Genomic DNA, 20,519 nt, shown 5'->3' with positions numbered 1-20,519 from the left:
AGTATGCACACAGTGTTTATGGTAAATGGGGCGAAATCATAAACAAACTGAATAACAAAACAAACTAATAAACTAAAACGAAAAGTCGCACAAGCCACGAAACTCCAAACAAATACTGGTTTATTTAAGTTAAGCACTTTTCGTTGCCGCATAGGCAGCAACTTCATCAGACATTAAACAGTACACTCTGATAAAATAAATAGGATAAAATGAGGATCATGTGATCACGTAAAAAGTCAGCTGAATTACATCTCATGAATATTGAAACTCATGAGGATTAAGAATTAAAAAACTAAAATAATAGTGTTACGCATGGTCAGTTCTTTAGTGACAATCAACATACAAAAACGTGCTCGTAAAATGAAAGTAAAAGTATATATACATGGGGCGAAATCGCCAGTTAATGGGACATTGGAATGGCAGCAGGGGGACTCTGGTGCCATATTTTGGTTGTCTGCTCTTCAGTTTGCATTTGAAAGTTGGTATCCCACAATTCCATTGAAGTGGGTGGGGTTACATAATTATGTATGCAAAGTAGATGTTAATCAATATACAGATTTGTACCTATTTTTCATGGGCCTTGTCCGGATTTTTGATGTTTCCAGGTTGAGAGGTATGCATTACTAAGTTGAAACGTCATTTCTCAGTCCATGATAGTCCACACAAAAGTTATTTCTGACAGTGGTACTCAATTTAATTGTCAGGTTTTTCAGAAATTTGCAAGAGAATGGGACTTTGTACATGTTACTAGCAGTCCTGAATATCAACAGTCAAATGGTCTATCTGAACATGCAGTGCAGAGTGCAAAGCAATTACTTGAAAGGTCAAAGCGTGACAATCCAGATGTCTTTTTGAATTTACTTAATCTCAGAAACATAGCTCGTGATGATATACTTGGCTCACCTGCTCAAAGACTTCTATCCAGGCAAACTAGAATGATGCTACCTATTAGTTCCAGTGTATTAAGGAGTAAAGCTAAGACAAAACAATCAAGGCTCAATTATTCAAGAAGCGTGCTATCCAGAAATCCAGTTATGATAAAGATCTTCTTCATCTGTTGAGGAAGGAGAGAAATTGAGGATACAAACAGCAAAGGTTTTGACTGGATTGGTCAAGTTACAGGATATGTGCCAAGCCGAGATCCTACTTGTAGAATCTGAGGGTGTGGAGTACAGGAGAAATCACAGGCATATTTTTCCTGTACCAGAATCATCATCACAGCATTATTCCTGTAATACAGATTCTAGATCTCAGAGCGAAACAAATGTTGTTCCCAGTGTGTTTCAACCTCTACTTCCAAGGTTGAATATTCTGTAGAAACAGCCCCAATTCCTAAACCTAATTCCCAGTTTTATGTCCTATTACATGGTCGAATGTCCAGGCCCAGTGTGAAATACACAGCAACATGGACATAACTGTATATATTTATCTAATGTATAATTGCATGACAAAGAACTACTGCATGCCAAATAGATTCATAACGTTGCATGATCTATTTCTCAAAGAGGGAGGATGTAGATCAGTGTGTATGTGTTGTGTTTTTAAGGAAGCATATCAAGAATTGAATGTGCACACACAAATACCAGGTGCGTGCTTTTCCAATTGCCATTTTGAGAATGCAGCCAGAGTAAGCATGTATGATTGCAGTTGTTAGTTTTTATATAAGTTACTTAAGTTAAAGTCAGTAAACTGTGTTGTGTTTGTATATAATAAAGCTGCTTGAACAGAACCCATGAAAACTCTTCTATTATGTCCAAAGTAGGAGAGCGACACCAGGTTTCTGTACCATCCAGTAGGACTGTTTCATCACTGTTTTGTACATTTTGTATTTCATCTAATTTTCATTCTTCTGTCATATACTTCCCCCAACAGTCTATTCCATTTGGCCGCAACCCCTCTGATTCTAGCTTTGATGACCTCATTCAGACCTCCCTTCTCTTTAATCATAACTCCCAGACACTTAACTTGTTCCACTATTTTCCCTTCCATCTCAATTCTCAACTTCTTCTAATTTCCCTCTTTTGCTGTTTTTACAACTCTTAGGTGTACTCAGTTTCATTCCGTATGCCTTCAGTTTTACATTCTATTCACCTATCCTTTGCTGAAGTTCATTATCAGTCTGCCTGTAATGTCACCATCATCCATGTAGAGTAACTTTGTTGATCTGCTTCCTCATACCTGTTTGCTAATGTAGGCCATTACCATTATAAACAACACTGGGCTCGGAGCAGAACCCTGATCTGCACCCACTCCCACTGGAACCCTTCTGAGAGACCAAACACTGTACATATACCTGTCGTTGGGTCCTTGTACTTTGTCTGCACTAATGCTACCAACATTTCTTGAACTTCAAACCACTGCAGGACCTCCCAAATCATTATGGCAATGTGTGTGTCATCAATTGCTGAAGTGAAGATTTGTCCCAGACTATAATTGCCCCTTTAACTTAACTAGAGGGACTAGGCAAGGGTGTTTTTTGTCTCTGATTTTATAAATCTTGACCCTTAGGTAGTTAAAAATAAGACAGTCACATTTGCATGTAGATTTGATGGGAGGAATTCAAAATTCCCTTATTCGCTGATGATGCCTTTATGTAATTGACAAAAACAGATGGGAATGTCTCCCCATTTTGGTTGATTAGAGAAGTTTGGTGCTTTTTAGAGTTATAAGTAAAATTAAAAATGGTGATTGCAGTAAATTGTAAGACATCCTAAATGTTAAGAAATTATTTATTGGGGGTGCAGCACAATATAAAATTCTTAAGAAATTGATAGGATAGTTTGTTTATACTATAAAATGAGAATTGTTCCCCGTATGTGATGAAACAAGTGGTGGGGACTAAAGGTATAATTTAGCTACCTGAGAAGTCAGTCCCTTGTTGAATTTATTGCTTCTGTTTGTCATTGTAAACTGAGACACCAAGAGGAGGTTGTCATAATGATGCGGGAAGCAAAGAACTAATGTGATTTTTTGGGAACAAGTGTAGTTTAGCACCAGGTAGGGTAATTGGTCAGAAGTTTGACTTGAATAATTTACTAAGAATAGAATGTAAAGGGACTTTTGAGTACAGCTTACACTGTGGCACTTGCTGGTTTATTGGTTGCAGTGCATTCAAAGTTATTATCTTTGTTTTAACAGCAAGGAGAAACCTTTAAGAATGTCACTTTTACTGCTGACGAGTAGAGTCAAGAAATGTGCATTGTATGTGAGGCCCAGGGATTTTAGGAGATAGTGTAGACATGAGACAGTCATCACCACCACCACCACCTGCATCAGCTTGCTCATGCCTCCTCAGCTACCAATGTAGCCTGCCATGTATTCAGAAACCATTCCCATCTGCCATCAAACTTCTCAGATTTGCACATCCATTCTCCCATCCAGTGTCTACAAGCACCTGAGCCACTGATTGAACTAGGGTCACCCAGGATGTAGTCAAGGCTTTATCCCAACCTATGTCATGGTGCTGGCTATTGATAACATTTTCAGGCAAACAAAGGATGGAATGTAACGCACCACTCTTTATAAGACGACATTTCTGGCACTATAGGATAATGAGATAAGACTCCTTGTGTTTGTATTGTTATACTTGTATTGATCTGGATGTTAGAGAACTATTTAAAAAATAAAATGAAGAGATATACAAGAACAGACATCACATTTTTGCTAGATAAACTGCAAGAACTTGAACATGGTTTCTTCAGTATTTGTACCCTTCTTTATTGATAATTCATGTTTTATGTTGTGGAGGGAGTAGTGAAGAATTTCTTCCCTAATGCCAGCTTTATTGCTTTCATCTAGTGCACCATTAATTGAATAAGATACGAGTGCAATACAATTGAAATTTTGTGGTGGAAATGCATTTTTGTCATTTTATGTTCATGGATTTCTTCTTGCTCTCAAACCTTATTCTCTCTTATTTTTCAGTACCTACCACCAGTTGATAGTCGCTCCATTTCAGGATTTGTTGGATTGAAAAATGGAGGTGCTACATGTTACATGAATGCTGTATTTCAGCAGCTGTATATGCAGCCTGGCCTTCCTGAGGTACACTTCTTCCACTAATCATTACTATGTACCTCAATGTAGATGTCATGGTGTGGATATCTTGTTTAGCCAGTGGACATCTATTTAACTGTATTTTTCATAACATGAAAATGAATTAGAAGAGTTGTGCATTTTTGCTTAGAATTTGTTCTGCCCAGTTATACTAATGTAAAATATTTATGACTTTCAAACAGTGAATAACTTAACTTACACTGTATCAGGGTCTGCATTTTGTATGCAAAATGGCAACCAGTTTAATTATTTCTGGTCATTGCCTTAAATACCTTTCATTTTAATATGTTCCACTTGTATTTGGTATTATGTTTTAATATTTGTGGCACATCTTTTGTGTAGAAGTAATGCTTTGTTCTTCAACACTATGCTGTAATGTCATTTTCAGAATCTGAAGGTCCTCATTGTGTCTGCATGGCTTTTAAGGTGGGTGTTGCGATTCCTGCAATGCTCAGAGATGTTGTGTAGATATTTATTTTATTATTTATTTATTTGTATTTGTTTATCAGGAAAGTCTGACTGGGCAAAGTCTATTTTCAGCAGATTCCCAGAGTGAAAAATTCCAGCAGTTACATTTAGGGTACTCATGACAGAACAATTTTTGTAACAAAAATACATTACATCTTAATTCTTAAGGCATCCAAATGCACATGGGTAATTGTTCTGCAGTAACAGCATACAAAGATAAAACAAGTATTTCTTCTGTGGTAACATTATACATGATATTAAATTTGAAGTATAAAAATTTGGTATGCAAACAGTTAATGTGTGTGACAAACAAGAGGTAAGATGTAACTTAAAAGAGATGGATTAAAGATGGTTACAGCATAGATATTAGGAATAAATAAAATTGAGGTAAGTTGTGTGAAGCATTAGTCGGTAGGTTAAAAATAGAAATAAAGGGAGGCATTATACAGCTGATGAGTCAAGGTTCTTGGGTGTAAGAAACCTAGAGTACATACTGGCAAATAACATGGTTATAAGAGAATGGTGGAGAGTATTTGAAAGAGATGGATAAAGTTGGAAGGTCAGGAAGAAATTCAAATGTAAAGTAGGTGTTCAGATAGGAAGTTAATTGAGGGGGAATAAAAATGTTTGTTTAGAAGAGGATAGTGGTTGTAAAGGAATAGGGGGATATGAGCTGACAAAGGAAAATTAAGTTACCCTGGTAAAGAGCATGTGCATGACCACAAGTGGTTTAGGTGTTGTTTTAGTAAGGTATTGAGGATGTAAAGTTTCATGGTCTGCTAGGGGTGTTGGGATGGTCATTGCAGAGTTTAGATATGTAATGGGAGTATAACGAGTTGCCTGCCAAGTTATTTGACTTTACTATAATTACTAAGAGTTTATTGTTTAAGTGAAGGTCTCTACCTGGAGTAGTGAATAATGCTGCAATGTATGTTTTAGTGCTGGATGTTTTTCTAGTGCATATATAAGACTGTGTGCAGTGTTAAATTTCAGCCTCTGTAATGATGAGTCCTGTAAGAAAGGCTGACAACAAATTTGGCTACTTTATTTTATTAGGCTGAAGGTTAAGCTTTAAGTGTAGTATTTTAGTTTGTAATAATAGGTGAGGCATAGTAGTAGAGTTCAAAGGTAAGTAGGTAGATGCTAGTGTTTTCTTGCATTGTCTGTCAAGTAGTGCTCGTTTCTGTACAGGCAGACAAATTTCTGATGCATTTTCAATGGATTGTAATATGTTTGTCAAATTTGAGGTTATTGTCAGGATGTCATAAGTTTTGTTTGAGTTTTGGTTTCAGTTTTTGTGGTGTTGGATGAGGTTATTTCGAAAGATTGTGTTTCATTTTGGTATTGTTTAGTAGTGAAAACGATGACTTTTGTTTTGTTTTAGCATCTTTTAGCCAAGTTTTGATAGCAGTGAAAGAATTTTTGATGATGTCCTGAAGTGTTGGTAAAGATTAGGCTAAAGCTGAACATGTTAGGGTTGAGTCATTTACGTATTGAACTATGCTAGTGAGTTTAGTCGCAGTATGTAGTTTGTTTATAAAAATGTGAATAATAGGGGGCCTAATGTTGATCCATCTGGGACACCAGGCTTGACTGGCAGGAAGAAGGAGAATAAAAAGATTTTCTTTCAGGTACTGAAAGCCTGAGACCACTGAGCTAGTGAGAAGAAGTAACTGGTTTAGACATTGTAATCTATTGGTCTCGTGAATGGACAGTGGCCAGTTAGGTCAGCTGTGCTTGGAGTGAAAGGGGGCTAGTCTGTTGGGAGAAGATCACAGCCCCTGTCAGCACAGAGCAATAAATAGCTGACTATTTTGTTAATGTATAGCTAAGCTCTTCATGTTAAACCTGCTTACTTTGCAGTATAACAAATAATCCCATTAAGCTGCTTTTCACAGGTACATCTTTTGCATAGAGTCGGTTCTTGGTGATGTGACATGTGACAGAGTTCCTGCTATTTGAGTGGCAGAGGACACAACTGATGTCCACAGGCTTTGAAAGGAAAGTAAAGAAAAGAGTATTGAATATTTATATGGAGGCAATGAAGCATAGGAAGCTAGCTTATTCCTAGAGATTGAGGAAGAAGCGCAGTGAGGCAGAGTAAGAGAAACTAGTCTTTTCTAAGAGTAGAAGGAAGTTAGCGTATGAAAGATTGGGCAAAATAGGTTTAAGAGGAGATGTACTGGTACAGAAATACTGTGATTAACTGCATTGGGCTGTATAGTGCAAATGATCAGACCATGTCAGTATACTGCTATTCAAGTTATAAAATCAGCTAGTCATCATGCATAAAATGAATTAGTGTGTGCACAGAAAAGCATCAGCACATGAAACTACACACCTAAATTGCAAACATATTAAAGGGCACTGCCTCAACATACATAAAGTTTCTATTACAATAAAAACAGTGCAAATTCAGCACCCAAATCCTTTCCACTGTTCAACACACTTGTAAAACAAATTGAAATGTTCCATCTGTGACCATTTAAAATGTCAGAACCCTCTATAGCGAGTCCCAAAATAGAGACTGAATGACCAAAAGAACATCTGAGATGCCATTTCTTGGAATATGCCATTTTCTCCGACGTATGGTTATCTTGGAGTTGGTATGTATAAGTACAGGAGGTGTGTGTGTGGGGGGGGGGGTAGCTGGTTTTAAGGAGAAGAGCAGTAAGAGTGATGTTTGAGATTCCCTCTTCTCCTTTGTTTTCTGTCTTTTTTTAAGTGCCGACATTTCAATAGAGAGGCGTTCTATCACATGACACATACCTGCTCTGTGGAGGAAGGTGGTGACCGAGTGGATGTAGAGACCTAACTGGGGGGGGCAGGTGGAATTGAGGAGCACATTCCAGTACAGTGACCCTGACTGAAATGAGGGATGGAAGAGTGAATGTGCCCACAAGGCAGAATGGACTTGAAGCCTAGGCTGCTTTGTAAGCCAGCCTGGAAGGCTCTTTACTTCAAATAGCAATCATTTTGTAACTGGTGCTGAGCTGTCAGGGAGCTACTGGAAGAAAGTAACTGGTTTAGACAGTGCAATCTAATGTTCACATGAATGGACAGTGACCAGTTAGGTCAGTGGACCTTAAGAGTGTAAGGATTAGCTCCTTGGGAGGGGGGATGTCACAGTCTCTGTCCAGCATAGAGCAGGAAATATCGAAGTAACTTACAGTAATGTGCAGCTAGTCTCTTCATGTTCAACTTGCTTCCATTACACAGTAACAAGTAATTCCAGCAGGCTACTGCTCACATGTACAGCTTTTGCATAGGGCCAGTTATCCGTGGTGTGATGTGCAGCAGAGCTCTTGTTATTTGTGTGACAGAGGACACAATTTGATGTCCAGGATCTCTGCCATTTGAGGGAAACTGGTGGCGAAGTGGATGTGGAGAACCTAACTCAGGTCTAACAGGTGAACTGGCAGTCCTCCAAACTGCACATCTTGTGACTGTGTGCGCTTGCCCTTTGGGGTAGTGCCCTGTTTAAGATTTGTGTGTCTGTTTTACAGGCATTGAATGTTGATATATGCTCCATTTACATCATGACCTGAATTGGCTTATGTTTAAGTGGGAATGAATGGACACGTCTACAACTGGAATTACAAATTTGTGCTTTAGAAACGTAGGTATTGTAGGCATGTAGCAGCCGCTTAGCACACACACCTTTCCATTTCTGTCTGCTAATTAAGCTGCAGTCTTTCCTCAAGAAGCAGCTTCTGCACTCACAGCTCTTCATGAAAACTACCTTTGTCATACTTCAAACATCATCTAAAGTGAGGTAACTGTTGGTATTTTCTATTTTTGCTATCTTCACCTTCAGCACATTTTTTTTTTATTTATCATACCCTCCCTCAAAGTTTGCATGTCTCCTCCTAATAAATACTATAGTGTCACTTATTTTATTAGGAAGGCATAATTTATCTCTGTCGTAGTCTTTTCTAATGCTTGGGTATTTCTTATCTCCTTTGTAATAGTCACCATGGAAGTTTCCATGTCCATTGTCTAAATGCTGGAAGCTTCAAGTTGCACCTGCATTCACCAGATCGCTAGCCACAGCCCATGCTGACACACTCTCTCTACTGTCTGGGAGAAGGCCACAAGAGTGAGGCATTGTCATAACTACCAGTGTATTAACCTGGTTCACCCAAAGGAAATGAAAGGATAAAACGTCAGCCTTTGGTCATGTTCTGCGATGGTGGTCCTTGTGCAGACCTGGGAAGGTAGTGGACCAATAAGGAACAGGGAGGCCGGATATTGGCCGCATTCTCATTTTTCTTGTTGTACCCTAAAAAAGGTTTTGCTTCAGTCTCAAGTATTTGACTAGCAAGGGGTCAGGCTGTACCAGTTATCTGCTGACAGTGATAGATTTGAGAGCTATACCTTGGGCAGCCAGCTTGTGTGGATGTGCTCCTTCCTTATGTTCAAGTATTCAGTGCAAGCCTCTATATGGCGAGTTCACGTGGCGTATCCATTTCAGACTAGTGATGTTGGCTCAGTGATTGTATTCAGAACAGGAGGGTCTTTTTCACAGGCCTTACTTTCTGGATGATGCATGACTTATCTTGTTAGGGTTGGAAAATGTAGTGCATGTCTTGGTTATGCTAATAGGAATAATACAACAGAAAGATGTGCGTAAATGGGATGTCCGTGTTTTAAGTGTTTGTATGCATGGTAAACCAAAGAGTATAAAGGTCACACAGACAAACCAGTTAGTAAAAACTACAAGAAAAACGTAGCCAAGCTAGATTTTTCACTGTGTGATACTTTAAACCACTTGTATTAGAGGCCCATGGGATATATGCAAATGACCTATTAAGGACATCAAGTGTTTCAGCTATAAGCTTTCTGAATGTCCATGACTTTTTACTTTTTCTTTTTAAGTCTATTGGCCTGTTTGTGTGCATGCTTAAGACTGTAAGGATCAAATAAAGACCTCGCACCCAAGTTCCTTGACTCAGACATTTTTTTTATATAATAATTACCCAAATTATTTTTAAATGCTTGTAAATTCTCGGAATCTTTCATTGTAATTGGCATTTTGTTCCATGCCCTTGACACCATCACATAGAAAAAGTTCCTTTTCATATTGATATTGCTTCTATTTTCAGTATAAGGTTTATTGTTTCTGGTTCCAGAACAGTGATCCATACTCAATATTGCTTTTAAGACTTCATCTTTAGATATTTTGACTTCATCTGTAGATACTTTGTGTTCCCATATTAGGTCACCCCTATTCAACCTGTCATGCACTGTATGTAACTTCATTGCCATTAAACTTTTCTTGTATGGTTTATTTGACTGTCATTATTAATTTTGTATCCATTGTATGTGCCTTTAGCCTTTCTTCTCCAAATATGTATACACACAAAGCAGTCCTAGTCTAACCACTGACCTTACCTTTGATTTATGCAGTGGTATCAAGACCACTTCACTTCTTTGATATTATTGTTAGTATTGTTCATATAGTGAATAGCATTTAACAATTATTTTATTTTATTATATCTACTTGCTTGGAGGTGTAGTCCATTTAGGCAAAGCCCCTTTTCAGTGAAGTGCTGGTGATGAAAAACTTCATGGATTAGTTATAAAATTAACACAGAGTCAAATAGATTTTGTAAATAAATGGGTAGGTGTTAGTAAAGTTACATTAGATGCAAAGTGTAATACAATGTGCAGAGTTCTGTACAGTCAGACAAGTTCTAAGAGGTACAAGATACAGTTTGCACATGATAGTTTCCACAAATTTTGAAGCTGTACGGTAATAAGAGCAAGAATGGGTAATTAATACATATTGCTTTAGGCAGTGATAAGAAAGCCTAGGGCTAACTAGCAAGGGAAAGCAGAAGGTCATTTTTATCTGGATGGGAGGAAGGAAGAAAAGTCAGGTAAAGGTATAACAGAAAAAAAGGAATCAGAAGGGAAAGTGAGAAAAAGCTATCACATAAGTGCTGTCTCACATTGAAAGTGGAGATGCAGAGTCCTGTACAGTTTAAACTGGAGTTGAGCAAGAGAAGTATTTACATATTGATAAAATTTTAATGCATGTTGCAGTCTGTCACCCAGATCTTTGTACTCATTTGTTGACAGTAAGCATCAATGTCATAAAGACATGGTCTATTATTTTCTTCTTAATGTAGTACTGTACATCTTTGTGTTGAACTGTAGCCTATTTTCTACAAACTAGACAGAGTTTATCAAAATATACCTGCAACATTTTGTAATCGTTTATTGTTACCATTCCCCTTATATATGTTTCATCTGCAAATCTGATTTCTGGATCCAGTAGATATACACTGCTGCCATTATTCAGTTGTTTTTTTGGCGCTCCCCTCCCTGCAGTACTAAAGCAAATGGCTCCTCAGAATTCCTCTGTTCTTCCATTTGTTCCAGAGTTGATGGCGCCAGCAATTCCCAGGCATGGCCAGAGCCCTGTGGACCCATTCTTTATTGCCTGAAAATCCTCCATGAGCTTTCTGTGGCAAGATTTAGGTGATAGGGAGAAGATCAGCTTGCTGGTCCTGTGGGTGGTCTACCCTTTCCCCCTTTTAGCCATTCCCTCAACTGCAGCAGCACGTCATGCATTGCTTTTGCTGCCCTGTAAGGGGAAGTGTGCCTTCTAACAGTGAATTCCCCTCATCTCGCTGTGCAATTTCCATGCAACTGCATGGACTCAAAATACACTAAATTCATGGGGTAGAAACCTAGTGCATATGCTAAGTTTCACCCATGTGACAGGCTAGAGACACCTCCCTTGCTCTTGCTTGGGGTTGTTGGCAATGGCCATGTACTGCATTCCTCCCTGCTAGACTGTATATGTGCCAGAACCACTATTAAAATTTGAATTACCTGTGGTGTGATCCAGGATTTTATCCCTCTGCACCACAGAGCCCAGCTCACTGCCCGTGTTGTTGCCAGAAATATATTAAATAACACTGTGCCTAGTACTGAATCCCCCGATAATTCCCTGTATGTATAAAATCAGTTGGACTAGTGCTATTTGATTTTTACACCAGGGCTGAATACCATCTAACAGTTTTTTTTGTTTGTTTTTTGTGAGACCACAAAAACATACAAAAGCATCAAAAGACCTAGAAAATGTTTAGTCATCTGGCGCTTCAGCAAAGCCTTTAGAGGAGTGCATACAAATCCAAGAAAACAAAGAAAGACAAGACCTTAAATGACATATGAAATTAATTAACCAGTCATTCAAGTAAATCAAATATTTCCAATTCAATTTCACATTTAACCCTCTAGGAACTAAGTGCCATACTTTTATATAAGTAATCTCTATATTTAAAGTATATCCCTAAAATACATAGCTACAAGACTTTTCATCTTTCTTTTTTATATCTCTTTGTTCTTGTAATCTACTTTTAAACATCCTTTTTGTTTTCCATATGTTAAAAAAATACATGTCCATTTAAGAGCATAAATAGCACAGGATTAAATTTTTTATTTTATCAAGACTATTCACTATGTACCCTTTATATTACTTGAAACTGTTTCTAACCCTTATCTCAGGACCCTTATAATAACTGTGAGCCAGGTATCACCAATACTTCAGCCCCATTTATATGTAATTTTGGGGCTACCATAAAGTTTACTATTAGATTTTTTTCTCTTTAACTAAAAACTTCCAATAAAAAATAACTTGTCTGTAAATGTATTGTACACAGTAACAAATCTCCTGTTTATTTGTATTTTGTAATAATATAAGTATTAAGTACATTGTTACATGTATAACTATCTTGAACATGTGAAGCACTTTATAGTAAGAATTCATAATAATTTCATTATTAATAAACATAGTCATTTTTTAGCTTCTCTTAAAAATCGGTATGATCATTACATAATATCTTACACTCGCTGTAAGATAAAGATGAAAGTAAATGTGGTGGATGACCTCTGAGGCCAAGTAAATATTGACCATTAACCATCAATATTCTGTGTCAACATTTCTAATTTGTCAATACAAATAAATCCACTACACTGTTTGAACAATGAAGGAAAGAGGAAACAGATATTAGCGAACACCACAGTTTATTGTTGTTTATGTCTTCAAGAGACTTCTTCAGAATGTTCAACCAGTGTATTGGATTTATTTGTATTGGTGTTTGTTTTGTTGCTCCATCTCTTGGGATTGTTGGATTTCTAATTTGTCTATTTTCTACTCTGACTACACCCTGACCTATTTTTTTCACCTTCAAAGACAAATCCAAATCTATTGTCCTGTAGATGTATAATGAATTGTTCACAAATAAAAATAAAATCCTCAGTGTATCTAAAATATTGTAATATATAATTATCCATTAAATGGCAACCATACATATAGTCAGTTTCAAACAGGCCGCTAACTAGGTTGGCATACATGGGGGCAAACAAGGCCCCCATGGCTTTTCCCAGAATCTGATGAGAAATTCATTATTAAAAATGAAATTAGTCAAACAGTTAGTCAACAAAAATATATTGGGTCCAAGATGTAACTTGCTCATTGGGCTATCACCCGAAAATAATTTAATGCTTCCATACCATGTGTAGCTTTATTACTGGTATATAAACTTTTATCATCTAATGTATTCTGATGCATATCATCATTCCATGTAAAATTATGCATTTTATTTAAAAAAAAAAAAAAAAAAAAAAAATCCCATGTCTTTAATACAAAAAGGTAACATCATAACATTGGGGTACAAATACTCGTGTACAAAAAAAAAATCACTTTTTTTTTCCTTTTTCTGACAACACTATTAGTGTTCTACTCCTTTACTTGAAAGACTACTTCCTGTGTTATAGTACTGAAAGTCTTGACAAGATCTGCATAATAAATACATATTGCTAGCCCACTATCCAAGGCTTTAATTACTGGAGTGTAAAATGTGAACAAATTCATACAGCTAGATTTTCTTTGACTGAGACCTTGTTGATCGGTCTCTTCTTCACCCTGTTTATTTTCTTAGAGAAGATGTAGTGCCACTGTCATAAATATGCTACCAGAAATAAAAAGCTGACTGGTTTGTAATTTGATGGTACATTTTCACCTGCTCTCTTATGAAACGTAACAGTTGTAATTTCTTTCCAGATTGGAGGTGCTTCCCCTTTTTGTAATAAATTTTGGAGTTAAGAAGAGACCAAAGGCAGCATGAGTCAAACACCACTGTACAAAGTAATACTTTTCATTTATTTATATATATATATATATATATATATATATATATATATATATATATATATATATATATATATATATACATACACACTATATATATATATATATATATATATATATATATATATATATATATATATACATACACACTATATATATATATATATATATATATATATATATATATATATATATATATATATATATGCATGTGTGTACAGTCGATATGAAAGTGTACACACCCCTGTTAAAATGCCAGGTTTTTGTGATATAAAAAAGGAGACCACAATTAATCATTTCAAAAATTTTCCCACCTTTAATGTGACCTATAACCTGTACAATTCAAATGAAAAATGAACAAATCTGTTACGGGGAAAAATATAAGAAAAAAATACAAGTTGGTTGCAGAAGTGTGCACACCCATAAACTAATTGAAGCACCTTTTGATTTAATTACAACATTCAGTCTTCTTGGGTAAACACCTGCCATCGTTAGAGACTCTGATTAACCCCAAATAAAGTTCAGCTCTCCTTGTAGGATTTTCCCGACATTTACTCCGTTTGCCTGCTACAGCAAAAACCATGGTTCACAGAGAGCTTACAAAGCATCAAAAAGATCTCACTGTTGAAATGTATCAGTCAAGAGAAGGGTACAAAAAAATTTCTACAGCATTGGATATACAGTATCATGGAACACAATGAAGACAGTCATCAAAAAGTGGAAAAACTATGGGACAACAGTGACATTGCAAAGAACTGGTCATCCCTCCAAAATTGATGAAAAGACAAGACGAAAACTGGTCAAGGGGGCTGCCAAGAGACCTACCGCAGCACTGAAGGAGCTGGAGGAATTTCTGTCAAGCACTGGTTGTGTACTACATGTGACAACAATCTCCCGTATTCTCCATATGTGTAGACTATGGCATAGGGTTGTAAGACGGAAGCCTTTTTTTACACAGAAAAAACATCCATGCCCAGCTAAAATTTGCAAAACAATACATCAAGTCTCCCAAAAGCATGTGGGAAAATGTGTTATGGTCTGATGAGACCAAGTTTGATCTTTTTGGCCATTATTCCAAAAGGTATGTTTGGCACAAAAACAACACTTCGCATCACCAGAAGAACACCATCCCCACAGTGAAGCATGGTGATGACAGTATCATGCATTAGGGCTGCTTTTCTTCAGCTGGAACTGGTGCTTTAGTCAAGCTGGAGGGAATTATGAAAAGTTCCAAATATCAGTCACTTTTGGCCCAAAACCTGTCTGCTAGAAAGCTGAAGATGAAAAGGAATTTCACCTTTCATCACGACTGTGACCCTAAGCACACATCCAAATCAACAAAAGAATGGCTTCACCAGAAAAAAATTAAAGTTTTGCAATGGCCCAACTGCAGCCCAGACCTAAATCCAATAGAAAATCTGTGGGGAGACCTAAAGAGGGCTGTCCACAAGAGATGCCCTCGCAATCTGATGACAGATTTGGAGTGCTTTTGCAAGGAAGAGTGGGCAAATATTGCCAAGTCAAGATGTTCCATGCTGATAGACTCCTACTGAAGAAGACTGAATGCTGTAATTAAATCAAAAGGTGCTTCAACAAAGTATTAGTTTAAGGGTGTGCACACTTCTGCAGCCAGCTTATTGTACGTTTTTTATTTTTTTAACAGATTTGTTTGTTTTTCAGTTGAATTGTACAGGTTATACGTCACATTAAAGGTGGGAAAAGTTTTGAAATGATTTATTGCCGTCTCATTTTTTTATATCATAAAAACCTGGCATTTTAACAGGGGTGTTTACACGTATTATATCAACTGTATGTGTGCATATATGGTTCTACTTTTATTTGTCAAAGTTACGTTTCTTCGATAAAGAAAATTATGACCCTAATTATGCAAAAATGCACTTCAGTGAATGTGCATTTGCATGAATTCCAGTTCTTTGAACTGGTAATAAAAATAAAATTGCACACACAGGCAGTTTTGCAGGGGGAAAGCCCCTCTTCACTCCCCATGGGGGGCTGCACTCCCCACACCCCTGCTACTTTATATATACTAACTCTGAGATCGCACTACATGCTACATGCATGCTACAGTGAGGCTAAGGGAATACTTGTTTCCCCACTGTAGTGCAATCTCAGAGTTAGTATATATAAAGTAGCGGGGGGGGGGTGCAGTGGGGTTTGCCCACTGCAAAACCGCCTTTATAGTGTACAGTTTTATTTTTATTACCAGTTCGGTGAACCGGAATTCATTAGGGTCGTATTTTTGTTTGTCGAACAAACGTAACTTCAAAAGTAGACCCGTATTTTTATTTATGTGTGTATGTATGTGTATGTATAATATATATATATATATATATATATATATATATATATATATATATATAAATATAAATATATATATAAAAAATATGTATGTAAAAATGTGTGTGTGTATGTATATATATATATATATATATATATATATATATATATATATATATATATATATATATATATATATATATATATATATATATATATATATATATATATATATATATAGATACACACACACACACATATATATATATATATATATATATATATATATATGTGTGTGTGTGTGTACATATGTGTTTTCATACATACATTGCCACATAATTGTTTGACAGAGGGAATTTAATATACATGCTACCTGAGGAAGCAGAGAAGAGTGCAAGGTGGAAATGGCTGTCTTATGTTATTATGGAGTTGCTGTGAAAGAGATATTTTGAAGTTTTGTAATTTAATTTGCCCCTTATGTCAGAGGGGAAAGATTATTTCAAATGGCAGGACCAATCCTTGAAAATTCCGTTTCACCAAATACTGTTTTAAAAGAAGATCTGTGAAGGGGCAAGTGATCAGGTTGTATATTTCTAAGGAAGTAGTTAGGTTCTCTAATGGGAAAGAGCGTTTTTAATGGGGGCAATATCCTTCATGTAGAATCTTGTATACAAGTGAAGAAAGCAGGTAGATCTTTCCGGTACTGGGAGTCAATGTACCTTTTGAAGAAGAAGGTTAACAATAATTGCTGTTGGCTCCCAAAAGGGAAATGTACATATTGTTTATTATAGTTTGAAGTCTTCTAGTACTGTGGAGTTTGAAGTCTTCTAGTATTGTGAGAAGAATGAAAGGTCAGCAGAGGAAGACCGTATTCAAGTTTGGGAAGTAGAACTAGCTATAGCAAATCTAATGAGTGACAAGAGGAGGTGTGAGATTCTGTACCATGCCTTAAGTTGGGAGAGGACTTTATGGATGATGTTCTCAGTATGGTTAGAAAGGGTAAGAAATTAGTCCGGAAGAACACCCCAGCATTTATATTCTGTGATTGTAAGTATGATGTTTGAGTCAGAAATTGAAAATAGGGGTATTGGTGGTGGGGATTAGATACAATGTTATCTTTGTTACTATTCTTGCATAGAAAGAAACTGTTTAGTTCTTTAGTTTATAGTTGAACCATCCACCCTTACTCTAGTCAAAGCCTTCCTCACTACTTCTGTTTTCATCACTGGAAATTCCTCATAATGTTCCTTGCTTAACTGTACCAGTCTTCTTTCCATTGTTTCACAAAATAATCCACGGATATATCCACTTTCTCTCCTTTCTCAAGTCTCCCTGTTGCTTTCTGACTTCATAGGTACAAGCTCATTTGTTTTTATTATGATTTCTTACATGCTTGTAGCACATCTTATCTTCTCCCTTATCAATTAACTTAAATACTGATCAGATGTTATGTTTTCCATCCAGATTCAACCTGGCCTTCTTGGAGACTTCGATTTCAGAACACTGCTCCCGTGTTCCACCTCTAATCTCTGTTGCCATCTTGATAGACTGCAGCACAGTTTGCAAGCTCCATCTGTGTATCCATTTTTCTAAACAGTGTTTTGGGCTTTCTTGTCTTCTCTACCCTTATAGTTTTTATTTTAATAAGTGTGATTTTTGCAGAAGTTAGTGTTGGTAGGTTAGTTTTTCCTGTTTATTGACATTTAATTAGTCTGTTACTTGCTGTGCGACCTGGCATTTCTACCCATTTTGATTCTTTCCTTATAGAGAAAAAAGTAGTTTAAGTATTTGACTTCAAAGTTGTGATAGCTGTGCATCTGTTGCTTTTGTATACATATTAGTTCTTAGGATTTTAGGTCAATAGGTAGAGGGAGTAGTTTTTCTGTGTGCATTTCTCAAGTATCTCTCCAACGGTGCCTGTCTGTATGTCTGGGAAAGAAGGATAAGGTTCCCTTGCTCCATCCCTTTGTGGAGTCCGCAGATTGATGGCAGGTATGCATCTTGAAAACCTTCTACATGTCCCCATCAGAGTAGAATGATGTACTGAACAGGCATTCCAGTGTGACTCCTAACATAAGCTTTTCATTTCACCGCAAGCCATACAGCGTATAACTCCTTTTTGCTTTGCTGTCCACTATGGAATCTAGGTCTTAAGGCTGGATGACCAAAAAGGTTTTGTCCTTTGGTATCATTGGACGTAGATTCTTTAATTATTTGTCCCACTTCTCCTGGTTCCAATCATTTTATTTGTGCCATTCTTTGGAAAAGATGGCAGTCCTTTCTCAGTCTGTGATCAGTAAGGATCTGAAAAGACTGTTGCAGCTTTTGCAATTTCTTACTACTCTCTGGCTATGTGTAGGTTGGCAGGCATATAAATTTTTCTTTGTTAAAAGCATGGCTTAAGCTACCTTATTTTAATACTGAATTTACAGCGGGTATCTTGGATATCTCCTTCTGGGAATATACCCTGTTCAGGAAGGCCACCTAGGATCTGAAAAGAGCATTGTAAGGATGGTTTGTGAGGATTCTAACCCCCCCCCAAATGTTCAGCCTCCTGTTCTAGGCAGTCTAGATTTTGAAGAACAATTAACCTCTTTAGGTTGATAAAGGCCTGTAAGAGTCCTTAACTGTTACTTCAATGATTGTTCCAGCTGTGTTTCAAAAGACTACTCACCCAGTCCAAGAGTTGCAGTCATGACTGCCCATGTGAGGTTGATTCTCCAGGTTTGCCTCATTTCGTAGAACCATTATTAAGAACTGGTTGATCCTGAACTTTGTTACACAGGACACCATATATTAGAGCTTTAAGGCTGCCATTTTTCTTCCAGAAGGCGCTGTGTTTAGGGAGCAGGCCCATAGTCCACTTGCCAAGAGGCAGTAGAGTTTGTTCCTTCTTTGATGAAAGGGAAAAGGGTATGTTCATGTTTCACTGTTGCAGTCATTACATTTGGGTTATCTGCTTGCAGGTAGCCCTCAGTTGGCCTGATTAACAAAGTCTTGGGTCCTGCTCAGTTGCTGTCCCTTCTTCCATGACATCAGGTCGTCAGGGGTATAAAACATGCAGCCAACGTCATTACATCAGTCTTTCTTGCCATGCAGTGCCCAAAGCAGAAGCAGTTTTCAAGTGCCGGTTGGCTGACTCCTGAAATTTTAGTTTTCGAGTTTCAGAACCGAAGTCTTCAACTAAAGCCAAGTACCCCATTGGGGAAACTTTTTCTTGCTCCTTACCGATGTCAGTAAAAGTTAATATTTGCATTACTTGTGAAAAGCAAATACCTAATAAAGATTTTCATTTGTACTGTATTCCTTGCCTAGGCCCTGACCACGACGTACCTTGCTGTCAGTTTTGTGCTTTATTTAATCAGCGCAATATCCGTCGTCGGTATATTTTCGTCTCTAAATATTTCGGTTCTCGGTTTAATTATCCAGAAATGTCGGTTAGCCATCCAACTACTGGGATTCCAGAAAAACCTAAAGATAAAGACAGAGACAGGTTGCCGAGGTCCAGAACTGCCGACGACTCTTCTCCTAAGCCAGTCGCCAGTTCGCCGGTACTCAGTGAGGTGCTTTCGCAGCCCCTGATACCCGCTATTTCTGATTCACAGGCCTCTACTGAGACCCATTTGGAGTCCGGTATGCCGCGAGATGCTTCAACTGTCGAACACGGATGTCTCTATCTTGGATGGGTCCGGAGCCGCTGTGCAGGCATTGGCTTCTGAGGGTGCATTCAGGCCTATGGACTTGAAAATTAAACTGATGCCTCCTTCTTCACTTAGGCCTAAATATCGAACCATGCCTAAAAAACGACGCCCAGGCCACATGCTCAGGCCTCTATGCCTAAAAAACAAATGATAAGAATGGCTGAAGATTTAATAACTCTAATCAGGGGTAGCCAACCCCCACCTTCTTAGAGGCCTAGGACTGAAGTTGTTTATGAATCTTCTGACCAGGATTCTGTTTTTTCTGATTCGTCTGATGATCTGGATTTGCCCTCATCTGCTTATGAGGATTCTGAAGCAGAGGACTCTATTTCCTCTGCTTTCCCTTCAGAGAATTTTTCTTTGGGTGAAACCTTACATCTGAAGTAGTTAACTTCATTTATCTGCAACCTTTGGGTATTCGGATCCATATCGGATCCGAGCCAGCAACATTTTATCAAGCATCTGCTCCAAGCTCCTCCCCTTACCCATAATCCCTCACCTTCCTACCTTCCCCCAGATCTCACTTGCCGCTTCATGCGTACGCATCGTGGGCTCTCTAGCTCTAAGTTGGATAGTGTAAGTGGAACTTTTGATTCTTTAGTTAGTGTGTGAGAGTAGTTGTTTGTGATAGCCCTTCCTCCCCTTCATCTTGTCGTCGGTTTGTTAAAAAAAAAAAAAAAGTAGTTAGAAAGTTTGTGTTTCTTTCTTGACTAGAGTAGGCCTAGCCAACCCCTGAGTGTGCATGTGTCTAGTTTAGCATTTGGCTTGGTGGAGTGTATTATGGCTGACCAGCCTAAACCAATGTTCAAGAATTGCACAGTGTGGCCACAAAC

The 20,519-nt window shown here is 37.5% G+C and overlaps 1 protein-coding gene across 1 annotated transcript in view; it reads left to right on the top strand.

Moving 5' to 3' along the window:
- The window catches only part of USP24 (ubiquitin specific peptidase 24), a 4,679,666-nt gene that overhangs the window by 3,115,142 nt on the left and 1,544,005 nt on the right, over positions 1–20,519 (top strand). The window contains exon 42 of the mRNA XM_044085508.1: positions 3,925–4,044. Within this exon, the coding sequence (XP_043941443.1) occupies positions 3,925–4,044 (120 nt within the window). The remainder of the gene's footprint in view (positions 1–3,924; positions 4,045–20,519) is intronic.

The sequence above is a fragment of the Protopterus annectens genome, chromosome 10.part0 (genome assembly GCF_019279795.1).
Source record: "Protopterus annectens isolate FY-2018-M chromosome 10.part0, PAN1.0, whole genome shotgun sequence".
NCBI classification, from domain to species: domain Eukaryota; kingdom Metazoa; phylum Chordata; order Ceratodontiformes; family Protopteridae; genus Protopterus; species Protopterus annectens.
This window is presented reverse-complemented; position numbering and strand designations above follow the sequence as displayed.